The sequence below is a fragment of the Poromitra crassiceps genome, assembly GCF_964638095.1.
Source record: "Poromitra crassiceps genome assembly, chromosome: 10".
Classification (NCBI taxonomy): domain Eukaryota; kingdom Metazoa; phylum Chordata; class Actinopteri; order Beryciformes; family Melamphaidae; genus Poromitra; species Poromitra crassiceps.
In genome coordinates, this window is record NC_139631.1 from 12,460,595 (window position 1) to 12,482,901 (window position 22,307).

The 22,307-nt window shown below is 45.8% G+C and overlaps 1 protein-coding gene across 1 annotated transcript in view; it reads left to right on the forward strand.

The window, feature by feature from the left end:
• Positions 1 to 22,307, forward strand: part of ccser1 (coiled-coil serine-rich protein 1) — a gene marked incomplete at its 3' end in the record, with an annotated part of 170,535 nt that overhangs the window by 29,016 nt on the left and 119,212 nt on the right. The window contains exon 6 of the mRNA XM_083645277.1: positions 4,355 to 4,460. Coding sequence (XP_083501403.1) covers positions 4,355 to 4,460 — 106 coding nt within the window. The remainder of the gene's footprint in view (positions 1 to 4,354; positions 4,461 to 22,307) is intronic.

Here is a 22,307-nt window from a genome sequence, read left to right on the forward strand (position 1 = left end):
CGTCCATTTGTGATTCTGGTGTCACTCCGAAATACGCAGTACATGTGCATCAGTGCCCCTTTCCGGTGGGTCACACATTTTGGCGGTCCCAGGTTTCACTGTAACACCGGGAAGATCCCGAGCCGGGGGCAGAGTCTCGGGCACTGCTTCTCTGTGTGTCTGGACTTCTGCAGCTCATCTACCGGCTGAAATGTATAAGGTGTGAGAGCTGACAAACTGGATTACTAAGCTAACTGAGAGGAGAACTGACTGACTGACTGATTTTCACCAGCACCTGGTGAAAAAAAATCCTCCAATTCTGATTGGAATTGGTTGAGAGGCTGCTCTGCCGTCATCGAGTCTGTGTTGTCAGCGCCATCTGATGGGTTAAAGCTGCCGGTGCCAGCTCTTTGACCAGCGAGCCTTTTCTCTGCCTGTGGGAGACGTGTGGCTTTCCTCTGCTTCCTGGTTTAGGCGGAGCTTCACCATCGCATATTTTTAACCCTGGAAGTACTATTTCACAAGAGAGCCGTCTATCATACAGCAGTGAGAACATGGATTGCCACAGGATTGCGTGATTGGCGGGGACGCGTCGTCTCATAAATCACGTTAGGTCACGTGATTGGCTGGGAATGAGTTAAGCTGACTCCATTCCATCACCCTGGTTCTTTTCAAAATGTCAACCCACGCCACCGACTTTGATGTAGCTACCTCATTTACAGTGATACATCTTGACGTTGCAGTCATACGCCTGACATGTCTCACGGTTCAAAAGTGAAGTGACTGTCGACATTCATTGTGTTCTGTCACAATGTTGCACGCAGCGCCAAACACAAGCCTCATTTTGTGGAAGACATGAGGAAAATGTTGTGTAGGCGGCTATCATTCAGAACCACGCATGAATGTGGTAAGAAGGACTTCAATTTGCTGATGTGACCTTGTTGGAGACATTATTCTTTGTATGTAAGTGGGACGATTCACTCTTCTCATTTGTCTGTTCAATGGAGAAAAATATGGTGGTAATTTTTTTCCTGATGGGAGGGAGTTATAGATGTTAGTCCCGTACACAATCAAACCGCACCATGTAACTGTGATGTGCTGGGTTTGAACCCAACCCAGGAGCTTTGCTGCACCCCATCCCCCTCCCCTCTCACCCAGTCTTTCATGTCTCCCGGCCACCACTGTCAACTTTAACAAAATGGCCAAAGATAAAAGTACAGATGGACAGTAAGTGCTTGGCTGAGGCTGACACATGAATGAGATAAACGAGATAGCAAACGTCCGCATTATACTGCTATTTCTGACATTTCTGACATTTTATGCTTTTTTATGACTTATGTTGTACAAAAGTCAAGTCAATGTGACAGTGTTGAATACTTCCTTGCAGGCTAAACACAAATATGAACTGTCATGCAATCACCTTCAATTTCCATGTTTTAAGTTCCTCAGACACAGGGAGTACTGTTGTGAGAGCACACTGTACATGTTTGACTTTAAATAGAGTGAGAGAGGGTACTTTTCGCCTCGGTTTTACTCTAATCAAGTGCGTGTGTCTCACTTTCACTCTTATCTAACAGACTAAGGCTTTGTTCACACCATAGGCAGAACATAGGCAGAACTGAAGCTTAAGGCAGGCTCAAGCTGAACTGATGCTTAACCAGTCACACCAGGAGCAGTCTCTTTTCCCCAGCGCCTTGCGCGGCACTCCTTCAACCTGCTCACAACTCCCATTGTCTTCATGCCTGGCAGCTTCAAGCTTCATGCGTCATGCCTGGAAAATAGGACTGAATCCTGAACGATCGCTTCAGCACGGCTTCAGCGTGGCGTGGCATGCGGCTGGTGTGAACGGTCTCACCTGTTAACAAGGACGCAAAATGAAACTGCGTGGCTTCAGCGTGACTTCAGCGTGACTTTGGCGTATGGTGTGAATGGCCACTATTACATATTACGGTTGCAGGCAAGTCAAGTAAAACGCACACTACTTACTTAGGGCTAGATTTAACAGCTACACTGGAAGCTTCAGTCTTTATAACTGAAGTTCCTCGGCTTATGTGGGGGGGGGGGGGTGCATTGCAGCTGAGCATACACACTCTGCATGGTAATATGGTCAGAGTAGCTAGTGGATGCACACACACACACACACACACACACACACACGCACACGCATATCTCCAAGGGCACCACCTAATACAGAGCTAGAGAGGACAACATCATTAATATGCACGCACACACACACACACACACACACAAACACAAACACAAACACGCAAGTTTGCATGCTTAGTTATTTCTTTATTTAGGCCTAATGGTTTCGCAGACTGTAGCATGAAATTAAAGGTTTGATGAATTGTTCTCATAAAGTCAAGTGGCTCAGACTTTGCACCGCAGACGGGAGAGTACAAATCCTCCACACAATCAAACTAAGGGTTGGAGTTGGAGACACACACTCGCACATGTGCACGCACATACACAGGAACACACACACGCACGCACGCACACACACACACACAAGCACACACACACGCACACACACACACACACACGCACACACACACACACACACATGCACGCGCACATACACACACACACACACACACACACACACACGCCAATACAGATAAACCAAACCGATGCACACACTTGGACACATAGTCATCCCACACGTACACACACACACGCACACACACACACACCCACACACCCCACACTCTCATTGGCACGTCTCATCTTTACCTCTCTCAGGTGGCTAGTTGGAGCCTTTATTAAAAAGCAGGCAGTTTCACAGCAATTTATGGCCCACAGTTTTCAGCTCCAGGGCTCTGTGTTTCTATTCCACTTGTGACCCCAGCCCTGTGTGGAGAGAGAGACACACAGAGACAGAGACAGAGACACAGAGAGAGAGACACACAGAGAGAGAGACACTGTGACAGAGAGAGACACTGTGACAGAGAGAGAGAGAGAGAGAGAGAGAGAGAGAGAGAGAGAGAGAGAGAGAGAGAGAGAGAGAGAGAGAGAGAGAGAGAGAGAGAGAGAGAGAGAGAGAGAGAGAGAGAGAGAGAGAGAGAGAGAGAGACAGACAGACAGACAGACAGACAGACAGACAGAGACACAGAGAGAGACACACAGAGAGAGAGACACACACAGAGAGACACAGAGAGAGAGAGCGAGAGAGAGAGACACACAGAGAGAGACACAGAGAGAGAGACACTGTGACACAGAGAGAGAGAGAGAGAGAGAGACAGAGAGAGCGAGAGAGAGAGACACTGAAGGATGTTTACAGAGATATGATGACATGGTCAATCTTGGCTTTATCACCCATCTTTCCCAGACTTAAGTCACACCAATCAACCGCAAGCACAACTTAAGAATACATAAATGATGGTTTGAAACAACTGAGGGGGCCTAGTCATTACTCAGACCTATCGCTATTGAATTTTAATAAGCCGCTTCCTATTGCTCGAATTGCATGACTGCTATTTTATAGCTCTAATGCAATTTAGGGGGAGATGGCAAAGAGGGGGCTTATTATCTTTGATGGCTATATTATGTTGTGGTCTGGTCTACTTAGGCACATTCCTCACTGTCAGTCAGATTAGAAAACCAATTACAATTTCAATTCCCCATTTGGCAGACGCTTGTATCCAAAGCGATGGTACACATGAGGTTTGGACGACTGGCTAGTGTGTAGAGCTAAAAGCACTCTCCTACAGTACCACCGCGGAGACCCGGGTTCCACTCCCGGTACCGGCTTGGTCAGATGTTCCTACAGACACAAATGGCCGTGTCTGTGGGTGGGAAGCCGGTGGGGTGTGATTCCTGGTCGCTACACTCACGCCTTCTCTGGTCCGGCGGGGGCGCCTGTTCGAGGTGGAGGGGAACTGGGGGGGGAATGACGTGATCCTCCCACGCGCTGCGTCCTGCCGGTGAAACTCCTCGCTGTCAGGTGAAAAGAAGCGGCTGGAAGGACATGTGTCGGAGGACGCATGTGCTAGTCTACAGCTCTCCCCGGATCGACAGAGGGGGTGGAGCAACGACCGGGGACAGCAGGGGGAATTGGCCAAATACAATTGGTGAGAACATGGGAGGGGGGGATACAAGCAAGTTTCAAGCTGGTCCAACAGGACATACAGTAGGTGCTACTGTATGAGGCAGGGCACTTTCTTTGTTTTTTTGTTTTTGAATTCCAGGCAACCACTAGAAACCACTTGATAAAATCATTGATATATGAAACATGCTGACACTGTGTGTGTGTGTGTGTGTGTGTGTGTGTGTGTGTGTGTGTGTGTGTGTGTGTGTGTGTGTGTGTGTGTGTGTGTGTGTGTGTGTGTGTGCGCGCGTGTGTGTGTGCGCATGTGTGTGTGCGTGCACTGCGCAGTGTCCCGAGAAGACTCCAGCCAGTCCCTGGCCTCCTGCCTGAATTTTCTCCCCTCCCCCATGGACCCGTCAGGAGATCGCATCCTGGGCAGAGACACCACTCACAGGTAAATGTCTGCAGTTTCTATTACAGCAATATCCTTTCTCTCACAAGGGAAGAAATGAAGGCCAGAGGGAATACCTGCAAAACAAATAATATGACACTACTATCAACACAATCATATGGACCGTGACCTCCAGCAAAGCAACCAAATGAAAAATAAGTTGTGTATAATATACTGTACGCATGTGTGGTTTACTGATAGAAAGAAGCGTGAATATGGCCAGAAAAGAGAGGAGAGACATGGGTTATGGCCTGAAACTGCATTCAATATAGTTGGAGCATAATGTGGATGTCTTGAGGAGCTGTTTTGATGGACTTATCCACTCAGCCACAGGGCAGTGTATGTCTTTATCAGGTCAACGTTCAAGCTATAGTGTAGCTTCTCTCTGTTCTGACATCACACACTCCATTATGGCTGGAGGAAACTGCTGCTTAGAGAGAGAGACTGAGACACAGAGAGAGAGAGAGAGAAAGAGAGAGAGACACTGAGACACAGAGAAAGAGAGAGAGAATGAGACACTGAGACACAGAGAAAGAGAGAGACACACACTGAGACAGATAGAGAGAGAGAGAGAGACTGAGACAGAGAGAGAGAGAGAGAGAGAGAGACTGAGACAGAGAAAGAGAGAGAGAGACTGAGACACAGAGAGAGAGAGACTGAGACACAGAGAAAGAGAAAGAGAGAGAGAGACACACTGAGACACAGAGAGAGAGAGACTGAGACACAGAGAAAGAGAAAGAGAGAGAGAGACACACACTGAGACAGAGAGAGAGAGAGAGACAGACACAGAGAGAGACTGAGACACACACAGAGAGAGAGAGAGAGAGAGAGAGACACTGAGACATACACACAGAGAGAGAGAGACACTGAGACATACACACAGAGAGAGAGACACTGAGACACACACAGAGAGAGAGAGAGAGACACTGAGACATACACACAGAGAGAGAGAGACACTGAGACACACACAGAGAGAGAGAGAGAGACACTGAGACATACACACAGAGAGAGAGAGACACTGAGACATACACACAGAGAGAGAGAGACACTGAGACACACACAGAGAGAGAGAGAGAGACACTGAGACATACACACAGAGAGAGAGAGACACTGAGACATACACACAGAGAGAGAGAGACACTGAGACACACACAGACAGAGAGAGAGAGAGGGCTACCTACTGTATGTGTTATTGTCTATTCTCCTCTTTCTTCTTCTAGGAATGGCTCATCTTGAGCGTTCCCTGTAAATGTGTGATGTGTTTCTTTGTCTTTCTCTCCCGTGGAGACGAGACGAAGCTGTGTAGCACGGCGAGACGGAGGCTACATTAATAAATAAATGCTCTGGGAATAAATATGCAAGCTGTCTTTGTGTTGTCCTCCGTCTCCCAGTAGAAGACATCTGAGGCTGTCTTTGTGTTGTCCTCCGTCTCCCAGTAGAAGACATCTGAGGCTGTCTTTGTGTTGTCCTCCGTCTCCCAGTAGAAGACATCTGAGGCTGTCTTTGTGTTGTCCTCCGTCTCCCAGTAGAAGACATCTGAGGCTGTCTTTGTGTTGTCCTCCGTCTCCCAGTAGAAGACATCTGAGGCTGTCTTTGTGTTGTCCTCCGTCTCCCAGTAGAAGACATCTGAGGCTGTCTTTGTGTTGTCCTCTGTCTCCCAGTAGCCGACATCTGAGGCTGTCTTTGTGTTGTCCTCCGTCTCCCAGTAGAAGACATCTGAGGCTGTCTTTGTGTTGTCCTCCGTCCCCCAGTAGAAGACATCTGAGGCTGTCTTTGTGTTGTCCTCCGTCCCCCAGTAGAAGACATCTGAGGCTGTCTTTGTGTTGTCCTCCGTCTCCCAGTAGAAGACATCTGAGGCTGTCTTTGTGTTGTCCTCCGTCTGAGTTTCTGTTAGTAGCTGTGAGTACCGCTGCCAAGGATGCTTCCACATCTGATTTGATTTGGCCACTTGTGCCTTCTCTGCTCTCAGGATAGGCCTGGCTGGGTGTGCGCCAGATTCGCTTCCTAAATCATTTTTGTCAAAAGTAGCTTATTATTGCCTTTTAATGCTTGGATTTTAACCTACCGGTATATTATTATTTCCGTCTAAAATACTTTTTTTTTTTTTTTTTTTTATTCCCCCTTCAGCTTCACGCTCTTCTTCAGACATAAAATATACCTTCCCCTCGGTCACATGACTCACATGGTCATCACATGACCTCTGTGAAAGTGAGTTTGACCCAGTGTTGGAAAAGAATCGAAAAATGCACTTAAATCAAGACAAATTGGTATACCCCCTGCAGTACCTCTGCAGTACCCCAGACCCCCTGTTGAAGACCACTGGTGTACGCAAATACACGCACAGATCAGATGCAGAGAGACAAACCCACGCATACACACACACACACACACACACGCATGCACACACACGCACACACACGCACACACACACGCACACGCACACACACACACACACACACACGCAGAGCTGCTCTGTGGATAGGGCTTATTTGGTTTTATGGAGCCGGTGGGTAATAAAGGCTTGTATTGCCAGAGGTATCATCTGCTGGTGTGTCTGACCTGCCAGCACATGATTATTATGACTTTACCTTTCACTGCTTTTCCTGCCTGGCAGAATGTATTTGATTTCCTCTCACACTCAAAGAATACATATATCTATCTATCTATCTATCTATCTATCTATCTATCTATCTATCTATCTATCTATCTATCTATCTATATATATATCTATCCATCTGTCAGCCCCCAACAGACTGTCAACAGAGTGTGTCTGAAGTAGCAGTTGAAGGGTTTATGCTAAGACCATTGAGACTTTACTAAGCCACGCTTCCATCGTCCCAAGAGGGCTCAAAGCTTTGTCAAGGCTCAAACTTTGTGAATGTTTCTGTAAATAGAAAGATGTGTGCTGTGTCTAGACAGTGTCAGTGAATCACACAAGTAGGAAGTTGTTCTTTTCAACCCATTGGGGGGGAAACAGTCACAGTTTATTAGTAGTTTCATTTATTGTGAAGTCTCACTCCTCCAGTGTTGCCAACTTGCTAACGTTGACTCAGGCATGTCCAAAGTCCGGCCCGGGGGCCAATTGCAGCCGGCGGACCCAACTGCAACCCAACCTAAGTGTCTCTCAAAATCTATTTGGACCTCCGTCCTCACAGTGTTGGTTACTCAAGGAAGTTCAATTCACATTTTTCCATTCACCTAACGATGACAGCACTATCATACAGTTTGTAGACAAGCACCAAGTAGGAACAACACAGGCAGAACTAGTGTTTTCAGATGGCAAACAAAATCCTTACGGTGCAATTGTATTATATGTGATTTAAAAATAATAATAAAATGATATCCCATATGAGAAGCATCTTTTCACATTGTCTAATCTATCTGGCCCCCATTCAAAACAGTTTGTTGGACACCTCCTGCACTAGATGTAGTGACTTTTCAGATCCCCCTGGTGTTAATTTCTGAAAAACAACTAGGATTTCTGACCATAGGGAACCAACTGATTGGTTGTTTTTTTGTCAGACCTGTAATGACATAATATTGCCTACTGTAGCTTTAAAGTGTTGAACCTCAAAGCATTGTCAATAATGGTACTTCTTTTGCCGGTTTGTTCTACTTGCTTATCATATAGAGAGGTCTGATGATCACAGCACTTGTCACACACACACACACACACACACAGCGTAACCCCCTCCCTCCGCTGCGAGCGGAGACTGTATATATCAATATGCAAATGAGCATATGGCGTTATCTGGTGACTACTAGCCACTTTTTGAGCAGCCATTAGCTACTTTCCTTGGAAACAAGTTGGCAACATTGCACTCCACTTATCTTCGAAAGCCCCGGGGGAGCGAGCACATCAATATTACACACGCACGCGCACGCGCACACACACACACACACACACACACACACACACACAAACACACACGTATACATTTGAATTATTCCTTTCTGTCTGCTGGGTCAAGTCTAAATGACATTTCCTCTTAAACCAGTTTTCTTCTGTGTGATTGAGTTTGCCTGGAGTGGAGCATGGCATTTCGGGCTAGAAACACTATAATATGAGGAGATAGCTCCATTCGTTCCAATCCAATCAGAGACAGTGTAATGCCATAGGATTCCACTAGCAGAGCCAACAGATAGTGCACAAGGATTGATGTAATAATCTATGGGGTTTCTGGTGTGGCGAAAAACATTGAAAACACACACATTGTAATCCTCACAGGTGCTGGACAGAAAAAAAAGGCTAAATCAATGCAAACAGTGTATGTGTTAATAAATACACTGTGGGAGCATTCAACTCTATGCAGACGTTATTGTTTGCATTGCTTCTAGTCTGCCAACCTCATTATTTATAATTCAAATTGATTATTCGTATTATTTATTATGTAAAGTGTTCACATTTAAATGACTCCGTTAATAAAACTATTTCTACAATGCTCATAAAATATGTCTATTAAGAATTCCCTTTCATTATTCTCTTAGAAAAGTATGAATCACTACATAAAATGACTTTTGGCATTTCTATTTCACTTCAAATGGAGGATAACCAGCCATCATACAGTGGTGGAGTAAATAATCTAGTGCTAATCCAGAGCTAGCATTAGCTGTCGAAATTTAAATGAACCGGTTCCTAATCCATTCCTTACTGTTATACAGCCTGAAATATTCAAGTTATTTAAAATAATCATTCAGGCCCAAAGAATCAACAGGTTGGGCGTTCGACTTTGTATTCATTTGAACTTGGCACGCTGGCTGCATGCTGCATGCTAGAGTTGATTAAGCAGAAAGTATAAATGGTAAAGCAGCAGACAAATGAATTCTTAAATAGAAAATTGAAGGGGAAAACACATTAGCAAATGGAATAACGAAGCAAAATGGAATTGCCTTCTTAAAAAAACATTTTACAACTCAATTTATAAATGCGGTAATTTAGATTCATAGCATCAAGACAATAATGAAATGAATCATTCCCTATTACAGAGAAGAGCTGATCAGTGAACATGAGGAAGAATCTGTATGCCTTGATTTTTCTCACTTCAAGGATAAATGGCTACAAGTTTGCCTTGCCTTACTTTGGGGACCGGGCGGGCTTTGTCACAGACAATTTCTTTGACATGTCACCTTGATGCAAGTCTACTGTGAAAGCCTTGGATTTTGCTGACGTCTAATACCTTTACTTTTCAGAGTTTCTCTTTAAAGGTACAAAAGAAGACAATCAGAGGTTCCCTTTCATAGATAGCTGTCATAATGGATACAGTATATACTGTACACTTTTCTCTGCAGGGCCATCAGTTATTCGTGGTTGCACAACACTTGGATAGGCGAGTTGGCACAAATCTGGCAAGTGAAAAAGACGTGGTATAATGAATTAAATTATTAGTTTAGAGAATGTGTGAATAGTGGGCAGTCCAGGGGATGGGATCCTGTATTTTATACTTGCATAGACAGTAAAACAGTGCCAAAAAGGCTTGGTTATAATATTTAGATTAGATGGCAATTGATAAGACTTTATCAGTGTCGACTCTAGTCCTAATGATGCTATTCCTGAACGATTCGCTTATCAGTTCCTTCCTTATACTCTGTGCATTACACCTTCACAATAGCACTCCCCAAAAGAATATTAAGTCTGCAATGAGAATTTCTATTGAATTCATTGGAATTCCGCTGCCAATGCCAAACTAGAGTGAATAGAAAAATGATGAAGTGTTGATAGAATAGTGTTTTATTATTGTGTTATTCATAATATCCTTGACTCCAGAAAGAACTCCAGGCTGTGAAAGCGTTGACACATCACACAGCAGAACAGTGTGTGTTGAAGTGACGCTGAGGCTGTGCTGTGACGGGGAGCAGTTCTCCGCAGCAGCAGAAAGCGCGTAGCGGCACAGTGAACTTGGCAAACGTACAAATAAAGAGATTGAAATCGAGGCTACACATGAGGAAGACTCACTTCTATCCAAGTGTAGCCACACTCTTTTTCCTTTGATTTGAGAGTGAAGTCAAACCTGCAAAGATGTTTGTTCTAAAATGGGTGGCTGTGGCTCAGGAGAGGTAGAGCGGGTCGCCTGCTAATCGATTTTGATAGAAGAGGTCGCTGGTTCGATCCCCGGCTCCTCCGGTCTGCATGTCGAAGTGTCCTTGAGCAAGATACTGAAGCCCAGATTACTCCCGATGGCTGTGCCAGGCAGCACCCTGTGTAGTAGCTTACCGCCATCGCTGTATGAATGGGTGAATGCAGGCAGAGTGTAAAGCAATTTGGATCAAAGAGATTTGGATTAAAGCGCTATATAAATACAATCCATTTCCAATTTAAACCTTGAGTAGGGAGTTGGGAATCGATGGCAGTAATCCATAAGGCAGACATGTTTTGGTGTGGTTGCTTCGGGAACTGGTTACTTAATGGAAGCGGGTCTCTATTCCCAGCTCTAATCAACATGTGGCTGCTGGGCTGGGGTTCATTTCCCACCGTGGTAGTTCATCGTCTTCACTTAAGTTCCTCTCACAGAACGTTTCCACACTGACTGACACGTTTTACTGACAGTCAAATCTGTGCAGGACGGGAGCGGAGTTTCAGGTTGGAGGGGGAAACGGAACACAATGTGTTTGCCCAAGGCTCCCTGCTCTCTCGCTCTCTCTCTCTCTCTCTCTCTCTCTCTCTCTTTCTCTCCTGCTCTCTGTCTTGCTCTCTCTGTCTTTCTCTGTCTCAGGTTACTCTCTCCCTGCAGGGGAATGGCTGGAGGCTAAGCGCGCTTCCTTCTCTGCTCACACACTCCGAAGCACAAACACAAATGGGCATAATACATACGCACAGCGTGCACGTGTGAGCAAACGCCCGCGCACGCGCACATGCACATGCACGCGCACACACACACACACACACACACACACACACACACACACACACCAGTCAGTCAGCGTGTCCGTGGAGAGTATCAGTTGCAGGATACTGCTGGCTGTCTGACAGGCTTCTGGCTGCACAGAACATCTGTTGTACGCACGCACGCACGCGCACACACACACACACACACACACACACACACGCACACCTCTACTTTGATGTCTGACAGTTAGATGATTTTGATGACAGACATTTGGTCCTTTGTTTTTATCACTTTCTAAATGCTAATACTGCAATAACAAAGCGATGGCAGTAAACAGCAGCCATGTCGCTAGGCGTTATTTTGCTGTTTTATTTCTGGTTGCCCTATCTGTGGAGATGGAGAGAGGGAGATGGGAGATGAAGAGAGCGACAGGGAGAGAGGGAGATGGAGAGAGCGACAGGGAGAGAGAGAGATGGAGAGAGCGACACGGAGAGAGAGAGAGATGGAGAGAGCGACAGGGAGAGAGGGGGATGGAGAGAGCGATGGGGAGAGAGCGACAGGGAGAGAGGGGGATGGAGAGAGCGACAGGGAGAGAGAGAGAGATGGAGAGAGCGACAGGGAGAGAGGGAGATGGAGAGAGCGACAGGGAGAGAGAGAGAGATGGAGAGAGCGACAGGGAGAGAGCGACAGGGAGAGAGAGAGAGATGGAGAGAGCGACAGGGAGAGAGGGGGATGGAGAGAGCGACAGGGAGAGAGGGATGGAGAGAGCGACAGGGAGAGAGGGAGAGATGGAGAGAGAGAGAGATGGAGAGAGCGACAGGGAGAAAGGGGGATGGAGAGAGCGACGGAGAGAGGGAGATGGAGAGAGCAACAGGGAGAGAGAGAGAGATGGAGAGAGCGACAGGGAGAAAGGGGGATGGAGAGAGCGACGGGGAGAGAGGGAGATGGAGAGAGAAGAGAGTCAGAAAGGGAGAGATGGAGAACGGAGGAGGAAAGAAAGAGCGCAAATGAGAAAACACGATTCACTTGAGTAGCGGAAAGAAATGTCTGAGTCAAGGAGAGGGACATTATCCCTCATCACCTGTACCTAGCTAGCTGCTGAGCAATCAGCCAGCTGAGCTACAGGGGGCAGCATGGAGCCCAGGATGCAGAGAGACCACAAAGAAGATACAAAGAGAAAGAGAGAAAGAAAAAAAGAGTGGAGTCACTTGCTGGATATTTCCAGTACAGTGGCTTTGCAATAGCTTTGTTTACCCAGTGAAAGACACAGTTTGTACACTTTTAGAGTACGTCCTGTCTGGTTTATTTTAGTGGGGCAAAGTGGTATCGTTTGGTGATGATGAGCTTTCCACACAGAAGCTTCATTTGTTGTTCTTTCATGCTTAGATTATGCTGAAAATTGCAGCTTTAATACAGTGACACAGGGCAACATGTTGACAGAATGTAGATGGGAAAAACAAACAGACACACAAACAAATAAATTGGCATCAACTATGATGAGTATTTTACTCCATGACTTTTGTTCCATAAAGCCCTCTCCCGTGTGCTATGCACATTTGCCAATTGCAATTCTTGCCGAAGAAAGTCTTGCCCGTCTCCACTGCCTGAACATATTGTGAAAATAATATATAAAAATGGACCAGTCAGGTCAGGTGAATATATTTGCTATTTGTGCATTGCATCTCAATGTCTGCATTCTGTGAAGACAATGACCCCTCCCTTGTTTCCCTTATAGAAATAGACACAGAGGAAATTAAATTTTGACAGTTGGGATGTAGTTTTCCTGTTTCTATGGTAACGACAGCCTGCCCGTTTCCTTCCTCCCCCCCATATCTCCTCTTCTTTCCCTTTCCACTTTTCATGGCAATTGATTACTATGCAGAAGACATGCAGTCCAAGGAGAGGACATGTCTGATTCTGTCAATGTGCAGTGGACACTCGGGAAGAGAGACAGTCCTCCATCCCAAAGACAACTTCAGTATGTCACTATTGTGTTGGTGCTGCTTTATATTCCATAAATGCATGAAGTATCTTTCCCGTCTCCATCAGATTGTTGAGATTGTCCTTTGAGAGGCTGCCAAGTCCAGACTCCATCATCATGGATTTAACAATGCATGGATCACACAGCTCTAGTGTTGTGGCACAAGATACTGAGCTTTTGAGTGAATACAGATGTTACCTATTTCAAAGTACTCTTTTGCTGCCACCTGTCGCGGATGTAAGTAAGTCCCCTTTGCCTGCTAGTTCAGTGAGTTTTGGTTATCGATTGATAAGACTAATAATACCATTGGAATTTGTGGATTTTTGGGCTCTTAAGGCAAGTGTCTGTTTTTTTACTGCATTTTTGTCTTGTCGACAGACACTTAGCAGCCGTGCAGAACCAAACGCGCTTATTTGAGCTGCCAGTGACTTTCTGCAATTCATTCTCTAAGGATGGGTTAGGCGCGCTCCTCTTTCAAGGAACGCACCTCGTGTTTAAGCGCTTTTGGCGTCTAGTGTTTTTTGGCGGAGCGCTCTGGGCGTCTTAAGCTGAAAAAAGTTCAACATTTGGTGGAAAAGCGCGCTGCTCGTCATTGTCACTCCTCCTACCTCTTCTCCTGCCAGGGGGATCTTCAAACTCCGCTGCTGCCAGAATTGCCAATAATCTGGCTTTCATGTTTTCAGTGTGAACAATCTACAACATCAAACAGATGAAACCAGCTGGCTACCGTCCGTGTGATCGTTGTGTCCTGAACTGTACTGCACGCCACTGCAGGGGAAAACAAAACGAAGCACCCAAAAAAACGCTCTGTGCGCTGTTATGTGCACATTGGAAGCACTCTCGACATGATTTCCAAAGCGTTCATATGCGCTCTGTGCGCACGCCGTCTTACTTGTCTTACAACCATAAAACAGCCTTTACTGGTGCAAACAAACAGAAAAAAACAAAACATTATCGTGGCCAGGCCACCGCTGCAGTAGTACTGCAATAGGGTATTTGGAAAACCATTAGCTTCCCACCACATGCCACAGGTTACACAAGGCCACTTCAGCAGTCACTCCTTATAACGTACAGAGCCCTGCATGGTCAGGCACCGGCATACCTGGGTGATCTGCTCCTTTCTCATGTTCCCAGCAGGTCACTGAGGTCTGCTGACCAGTGCCTTTTAGTTGTTCCCCGTACTAGGCTCAAAACCAAAGGGGATCGAGCTTTTGAGTCCGTGGCACCAAGGCTGTGGAACTCTCTTCCTCACGATCTGAGAACTGCTGCCTCTGTGGACATTTTTAAGCGGCGGCTAAAAACGCTTCTATTCACACAGGCCTTTGTCTAGGGACTCACTCTTTTAATTTTATTTCAATTTTATTTGACTGCTCCTCTGAAATTTGATCTGTAGTCCTGTATTTTTGTATTTGACTGTTATTTGCCTTTTGTTTTTTGTTTTGTTTTTCTGTTGTTATTTTATCCTGTATGTATTTTAACTTGTGAAGCACTTTGTGAGTTTTCTCTGTGAGAAGTGCTATATAAATAAAATTTACTTACTTACTTACTTACTTTTCCATTGAGATTTCAACCTTTTCAACTTGGTGGGTCGAGCTTGGCCAGAGTTTGATTCCCATTGATGCCATCCAGAGTTACTTAAATGTAAGCTTTGAATAAGATTGTCCACCAAATACCATATGGTATTGTATCTTACTAATATAATTGGGTGGCAGTTTCCGCACAGTGCACAATTGCTCAACAAAGCCGCGCAGTGGCCGAGCTGCGTCTGCGAGCCCATGACGCGGGCAAGACCTCGAGGGCAAACCAACGAGGCACGTTAGAAATGAGTGCTGCCAGTGCCAGTTCAGCAGGCGAGCCAGCGAGGGGACGCTAGAAAGGAGCGCGCGAAGCACGCTCAATTTCTGGTTGAGATTAAATCGGGGTCAGCGATAGACCATGTCAGATGTCTTTTTCCTTTTTCTTGAATTTACTGAATGCTGAATTCTCTTCACTTTTCTAGTAGTTTTCATATGTTGCTCATTCTGTGTCTCTCTCCGAACAAAGGAGAGGAGTTAACTGTCCTGTGAATTAAATAAGCCAGCGCAGAGAGAGACAGAGAAGGAGAAATGGAGTGGAAAAAGACATTGAGAGAAAAGACTGAGAGAGAGAGAGAGAGAGAGTATAGTGAGTCTCTTCTTTCTTCCCTTCAGACTCTTGGTTATCAGACCTGCATGGCTCAGTTGGGTATATAGATGGTGCAGAGCAGCCAAGAGGAAATGTAGAGAAGATAGCTGGAGATTTGAAAAGGAAACCTGTTATCGCATTAGGGCAGATAAAGTACAATGTGATACACACACACATTGAACCTGCAGTCTCTCCCATGGGGACATTTGAGACGGATGATATAGAATTTGTTTACACACACGCGTCACGCGCGCACACACACACGCACGCGCGCGTAGACTCTCACACACACACACACCATGCAAATATACTGGTACATAATAATGCAGAGTTTGTTTGCCAAACTAACTGTTTGGCAAAGAAATATTGAAGCCTGTATCCCGAGTCTTCAGGTTAAAATGTTTATGTATTTCCAGCGTTTAGCTGCCAGGGATAGACGCCACATGGACACACGCCCTAAGCTTACAGTCATCAGTGCCATGCAGCAGAGCTTAGCATTGTCTTAAAATCCTCTCAACAACTCAACATTCACAAGGCTGCAGTACTTAGCAAATTGAGTGGCCATGCATTAGTCTCAACTATTTTCCAATTCAGTGCCAGAAAAAAGAAAATTAGAAAGAAAATAACATAATTTGATTTGATCCATTCTGTTGCATTATGTATCAAAGTACATTTGTTGGTTTTATTTCCTGTATTCCTGTTGTATTCTTTTAAAGGTAGGAGGTCGTTTTAGTTTTCTCACACAGTCAACCAAGCATGGACACACACTACACGATTATACACGGAAAACGCATCATTTTAGATCGGCCATGAATAAATCATTCTTTTGCTTTCCATTGCTTTTTTCCTTCTTTATTGGATTCTCTTTCTTAAATGAAAGCGATGATTGGGATGGTATTTACTGTTACTCTTTTGTTGTGTTTGACATGAGCATATGTTTTCCTAACTTTAATGTCTCTATGAAACATATGGATATTTGAATACCAAAGATGGGCTATTCTCTTGTTCTTTGGCTTTTTGCTCCTGTGTTGTCTGCCTCTTCTCTCTTGATCTTGTCTCTTTCAGTGGCGACTGCAGCAGATCACGAGCACATCTCTGATACATCATGCTGAGATTAGAGCAGCGTCGCTTTAGGGGGAGAATCAAACAAATGCTCAAATCAGGGCTGCACTTAATTGTCAGTGCGTTTTCTACCTCTCTTATTGGCTCTTCAAACACACTCTCCAACTGTGAACCTATAATAGCATGTACACTGAATATTTACCATGAGAATGTGTTTGCAATGTAACATTTAACTGCCTACGTACAGTATCAGGGGCTTGTGACTAGTAAGTGGGCTCTGTTTGTTTCAATTTTTGTCCCACGTTGTGACATCACTGATGATGTCACAATATCTATGACATCATCACCGAATGATGTCACAATGTATATGACATCATCAGTGATGATGATGATCAGTGTGTGAGGAGTGTGTGAGGAGGCTGAGCTGCCCCTGCCATCATGCATTTAGGAAATTTGCATACTCTATCTAGCTATGTGGTCGCTGCTATTGCGAATCTACGCTTGTTTTAATCAGGATAAGAGCTTTTGCAAGTTACTGTGAACTGGAAATGATGTTCACACGCGCCAACTCGACGGACCGGAAGACTCCAGAGTCCAGAGTTAGTAAGGAGGAGATATTTGTACGCATATAATCTAAATCACTGTCAACAAGAATCTGTCTTAATGCGACTCCAGTTTCAAGTCAAAGCCGAGTGTTGTCAAGCTGTTTGCCCAGTCAGAAGCTGTACTGTATGCAGGCAGACAGCTTCTCAGAAAGAAAGCCACTGATCTTGGATCAGTGGTCAGGTCTGCTGCTGTAAATCATGAGCTTCTCAGAAAGAAAGCCACTGATCTTGGATCAGTGGTCAGGTCTGCTGCTGTAAATCATGTGCGCCTCGGCATGATTCAGGATTTAAGTGCTTTGGCGTCATCACTTTGTAACGGCAGTGACTCATGAATCACAATTCTGACTCATCTTAAATTTATTCTGCTCTCTAAAAGTGCATTAACCTGTGACAAGACATGATGACAGGTGGAAATGAGATAAAGAGCCACAGTATTCTAAGACGCTTTGTGAAGCATCAACTTGGACGAAATACATTATGCTTACTACAGATTTGTCTTGATGTTAATAGAATTATTTTAGCTTGAGGCACTGCTGAGTTCTAGCACTGTGAGCATCGTTAAGCTGCATACGTCTTCAGGGCCTGCTGAAGGAGGAGGATTGTTAAACTTTCTTGAATAAACACAGTCAACCTTATGTGATCATCGGAATTAACAGGGCATTTTATTATCATGGCCTTGGAATAAATAGCTCAAAATTAGTATGTCCTTACTGTGTCCTCAGAACATTTCCATTTGAGCGTTTGCACCTGTGGCATTCAGACATTTTTGTCGCGCTCATTATTGAGGATTAGAAAAAGGCACAATTACTTTTGAGAAGATCTTAGAAAATAGTGTCAAAAAGATAGATAGAAAAGATAGTGACAGAAAGCAGTGTTTAACAGAGCCATTGTGCAATACAACGAAGCCAAAAGAGCGAAATGTCTCAGACGACCTGGGTCAGTCGGGCTTGGTGATGGAGTTTGTGAACTGGTAGCAAGGCATGTGTGCTAAAAAGTGAAAATGTTCTACTTTTGCTTTAAGGCTTTAGTACAAGAGCAATGTGGCTTGGCGGTGTTCTCAGAAATAGACAAATGTAATGTGACACAGGGGACCAATAGCAAATAGATCTCTCCAAGCAACAAGAAGTTATACTACCGCTAAATCATTAGTGCAAGTGTGTTCAGATAACTTCCTGAGGACGTTGCTCCCTGTTGCCTGTGTATCTCAGCCTTTATGATGCCCACAGACACAAAGTCTGTGGGCTCTGGAAGAGCGGACAGTCTTACAGGCAATGTACACCATTATGTTACGGCTGCGTTGCGGACCTGGCAAAACTGCCGGATCGACTCTCGCCCATGTTAATAGATGGGCGATACATGTGGTACGGAAAAATTACGCACCTGTTCTATTTTTGTCGCATCCCGCATCCATCTGACAGATTACATGAGTGTGGGTCTGTTCGCAGCCGTACCGCATCTGTTCCGGGGGCGGCGTACATTAGCCCTTAAATACTGGGTCAGTCTGGCAGAGTGGACAGTCTTAGTCAGGGATAAATACTGGGTCAGTCTGGAAGAGCGGACAGTCTTAGTCATGGATAAATACTGGGTCAGTCTGGAAGAGCGGACAGTCTTAGTCAGGGATAAATACTGGGTCAGTCTGGCAGAGCGGACAGTCTTAGTCAGGGATAAATACTGGGTCAGTCTGGAAGAGCGGACAGTCTTAGTCAGGGATAAATACTGGGTCAGTCTGGCAGAGCGGACAGTCTTAGTCAGGGATAAATACTGGGTCAGTCTGGCAGAGCGGACAGTCTCAGTCATGGATAATAGTGGGTGAGAGAGTGAGAGACAGACTGTCACAGATCAGTGAGGACTCAGATGCAGACACAGGCGGAGGCAGGGATACAGTACAAAGTGCTTTAATCAGCAGGCAGTCTGGTAGGAGGTCAAAACGACTGGCAGGGAAACCAAGTCAGGAAGTGGCAGGATCAAACCGGGACAGCAAATGAACAGGCAGGTGGAAAAGGCGCTGGAACAGACATCACTAATGGATCTGGCAGACAACAAAGTGAAATGGACTGGTATAAATACACTACAGGACTAACGAGGGGGTGAGCTGCCTGCAGCTGGGAAGGGCAGGTGATGCAGGAGGCGGGAGGATGAGTCGGCTGACATGAACAACCGGAGCCTGACCCGGAACTGGACCGGGATCTGAAGGAGCAACATAAAACGCAGAAACAGACCAGAGTGAACTCTGAGAGGAAAACAAGAGCAAGACAGACAACACAGAGGGGAGAAACAGAGCTCAAGGAGATGAGCTGGCTGGACTTCTGACAGAGACAGACAGAGAGAGAGAGAAGAGAAGAACAGAGGCAAAGAGAGAGAAATAGATGCACACAGACAGCACAGATTCTGTGCACAACAAGTGCAGACTTGCAGGGTGCTGCAGACTGCAGCGCGTAGAGAGGAAAGCAGAGAGGATAATTAGGTTAATCAGAAAGTTAGCCCTGCCATATTACATTAGTTTTGTATTCTCACCCCCTTCCTGCAGGCGGAGGAGTTGAATTCCCCATTATCTTCAGTGCCTGCAGCTTGGCTTGTGCTCGCTGTTTAGTCACAGATGCACTTGATGTGGGAGATGAGTTTAATGGCAGCATTAAACATCCGTAGCCTCAGGTGCAGAATGCAGAATGCAGATGAGTGCTCTCTCTCTCTCTCTCTCTCTCTCTCTCTCTCTGTCAGGTGGAAAGAACCAGTGATGAATGAGAGCCATCATAGTCCAATATAAGCTACGCTATGCTGCTGTATATATATATATATACATGTGCAGGCATTAAAGCCCCATTCAGCAACTTTTCTCAAGTTTTGCTATTGGGGAAACTGCGCCCTCTGGCTGCAACAGTTTCGGCAGTGTTAAAGCCACTGTAAAGTGGCCTTTACAGTGGATATTATTGAGACAATGCAGTCGTCACAGTGCTGCTTGGCACGGCTGACAGCCTACCCGTCTTCACTGAATGCTCTTCAAACACATTCCATTCATTCGACGAGCAGTAGTAATTAGCCACTTTGCACATTCGTGGGAAACGTTACATAAATCCAAACATCTGTGTGAGAGAGAGAGAGAGAGAGAGAGAGAGAGAGAGAGAGAGAGAGCGTGTGTGTGTGTCTGATTTTGGATCTGCATGTGTTTTATTTATAAATTGTTTGTGTGGATATACAGTACGTGTGTGTGTGTGTGTGTGTGTGTGTGTGTGTGTGGGTGGGTGGGTGCGTGCATGCGTGTGCGCACGCGTGTGTGTGAGTGTGCGTGCACATGTGTCAGTGCTGGGAGCCAGTGGGCCAGTAATAATACGATGTGTGAGTGGTAAAATAATGAAAGTCATAAAAAAGGCAGATAATTGGCTTTTTCAGGTTGGTGAAATGGATCACTTCTAATGCTGCTGTTGAGAAATGGCTCCAGAGAGGAGAGGAGAGGAGGGAAGAGGAGAGGAGATGAGAGGAGGGGGAGAGGAGAGGAGAGGAGAGGAGGGGGAGAGAGGAGGGAAGAGGAGAGGAGGGGAGGAGAGGAGAGGAGGGGAGGAGATGAGGGGGAGAGAGGAGGGAAGAGGAGAGGATGGGAGGGGAGGAGAGGAGAGGAGGGGGAGAGAGGAGGGGAGGGGAGGAGAGCAGAGGAGGGAAGAGGGGAGGAGATGAGGGGGAGAGAGGAGGGGAGGAGAGGAGAGGAGAGGAGAGGAGGGGGAGAGAGGAGAGGAGGGGAGGGAAGGAGAGGAGGGAAGAGGGGAGGAGAGGAGGGGGAGAGAGGAGGCAAGAGGAGAGGAGGGGAGGAGAGGAGAGGAGGGGAGGAGGAGAGCAGAGGAGAGCAGAGGAGAGGAGGAGAGGGGAGAGGGGAGGGCTGAGTGGGGAGGATAGAGGATAGCGAGGAGATGTGAAGTACAGGGAGGGGGGCAGAGAAGGACAATTGAGGAAAAAACATGTTGAAAGGAGAGGAGAAGGAGTGAAGAGTAAAGGAGACCAAAATAAATGTAAAGAGCAGAGGACTGATGGAGGGGTGAAGGGTGTAGAGGACAAATGTATTATGAGGAGAGAGGCAGAAAAAGACAAGTGAGAGGGAGGAGTGTGTGTAGTTCACACTCTGAATCTCCACTTTTTGTTTGGAAAGATCACTGGAAAAACATGTCATTGTCTTGTGTAGTCCAGGCATTCACTTCTAAATCACTTGCATTTTGAAATAGTCAGGCAGTGCTGGTTTCAGCCACTAGGTGGTGTAATATCACACACCATCTTTATACATTGAAATCGGACATTTGTCCAATGAAGCTTTCACTTGTATAACCTTCTAAATGACTGGCGTACAGACTCCCACGCTATGCACACACACATATACACATATTGTATGTATGCAGGGGTTAGAGTGGGATTTGGCAGGTGGACTGAGTACATATCTCTCGAGAACTTTGTCACTTTGTTTTTGAAAGGTGCTGTATAAATAAAGTTTATTATTATTATTATGGCATCAGTTGGAAGGAATGCCAGTGCTGCAGCACACACAAATATGAACTCGCTTGACATTGTTATGCATGGAACTGCCAATCAGATTTATTTACTTATTAGTGGAAGATGGCGGAATGCCATTTCAGCCCACTTTAACCCCTGACTGTCCGTCTGCGTGTATGCAGTGTGTGTGGGAGTCTACACGCCAGCAATTTATTTACTTCTATAATCTTCTGAATGACTGGCATACAGACTCCTACACTCTCTGCACACACACATAACCTGTTCATAAGTGCAGTGTGTGTGTGCGCGCACGCATGTGTGTGTGTGTGTGTGCGTGTGAGTGTGAGTGTGAATAAGAGAAATGGAGAGGGAGTGTCGGACTATCGGCTCATGACAGTGAAAAGACAGATGACCTGGGGAGAGGAACGGCCTCCCTGCCTGGATCACATCCATCATCACTGAACAGACTTGTCTACAGCTGCATCGTGCACCTTCAGGGTGTGTGCGTGTATTTGTGTGTGTGTGTGTGTGTGTGTGCGCGTGCACTCATATGTGTGGGGTAATTACCTGCGGATGAGACATGTCTTTAGCTGCAAACCCACTTTGTCTACCCCGTAAATGCAGTCAGACACACACACACACACACACACACACACACACACACACACACCAGCGGCAGCATCAGCGTCCGCACCAGTGCTGCTGTCGCTAAACAACACGTCCTCATACGGAAACGACAGAGTAA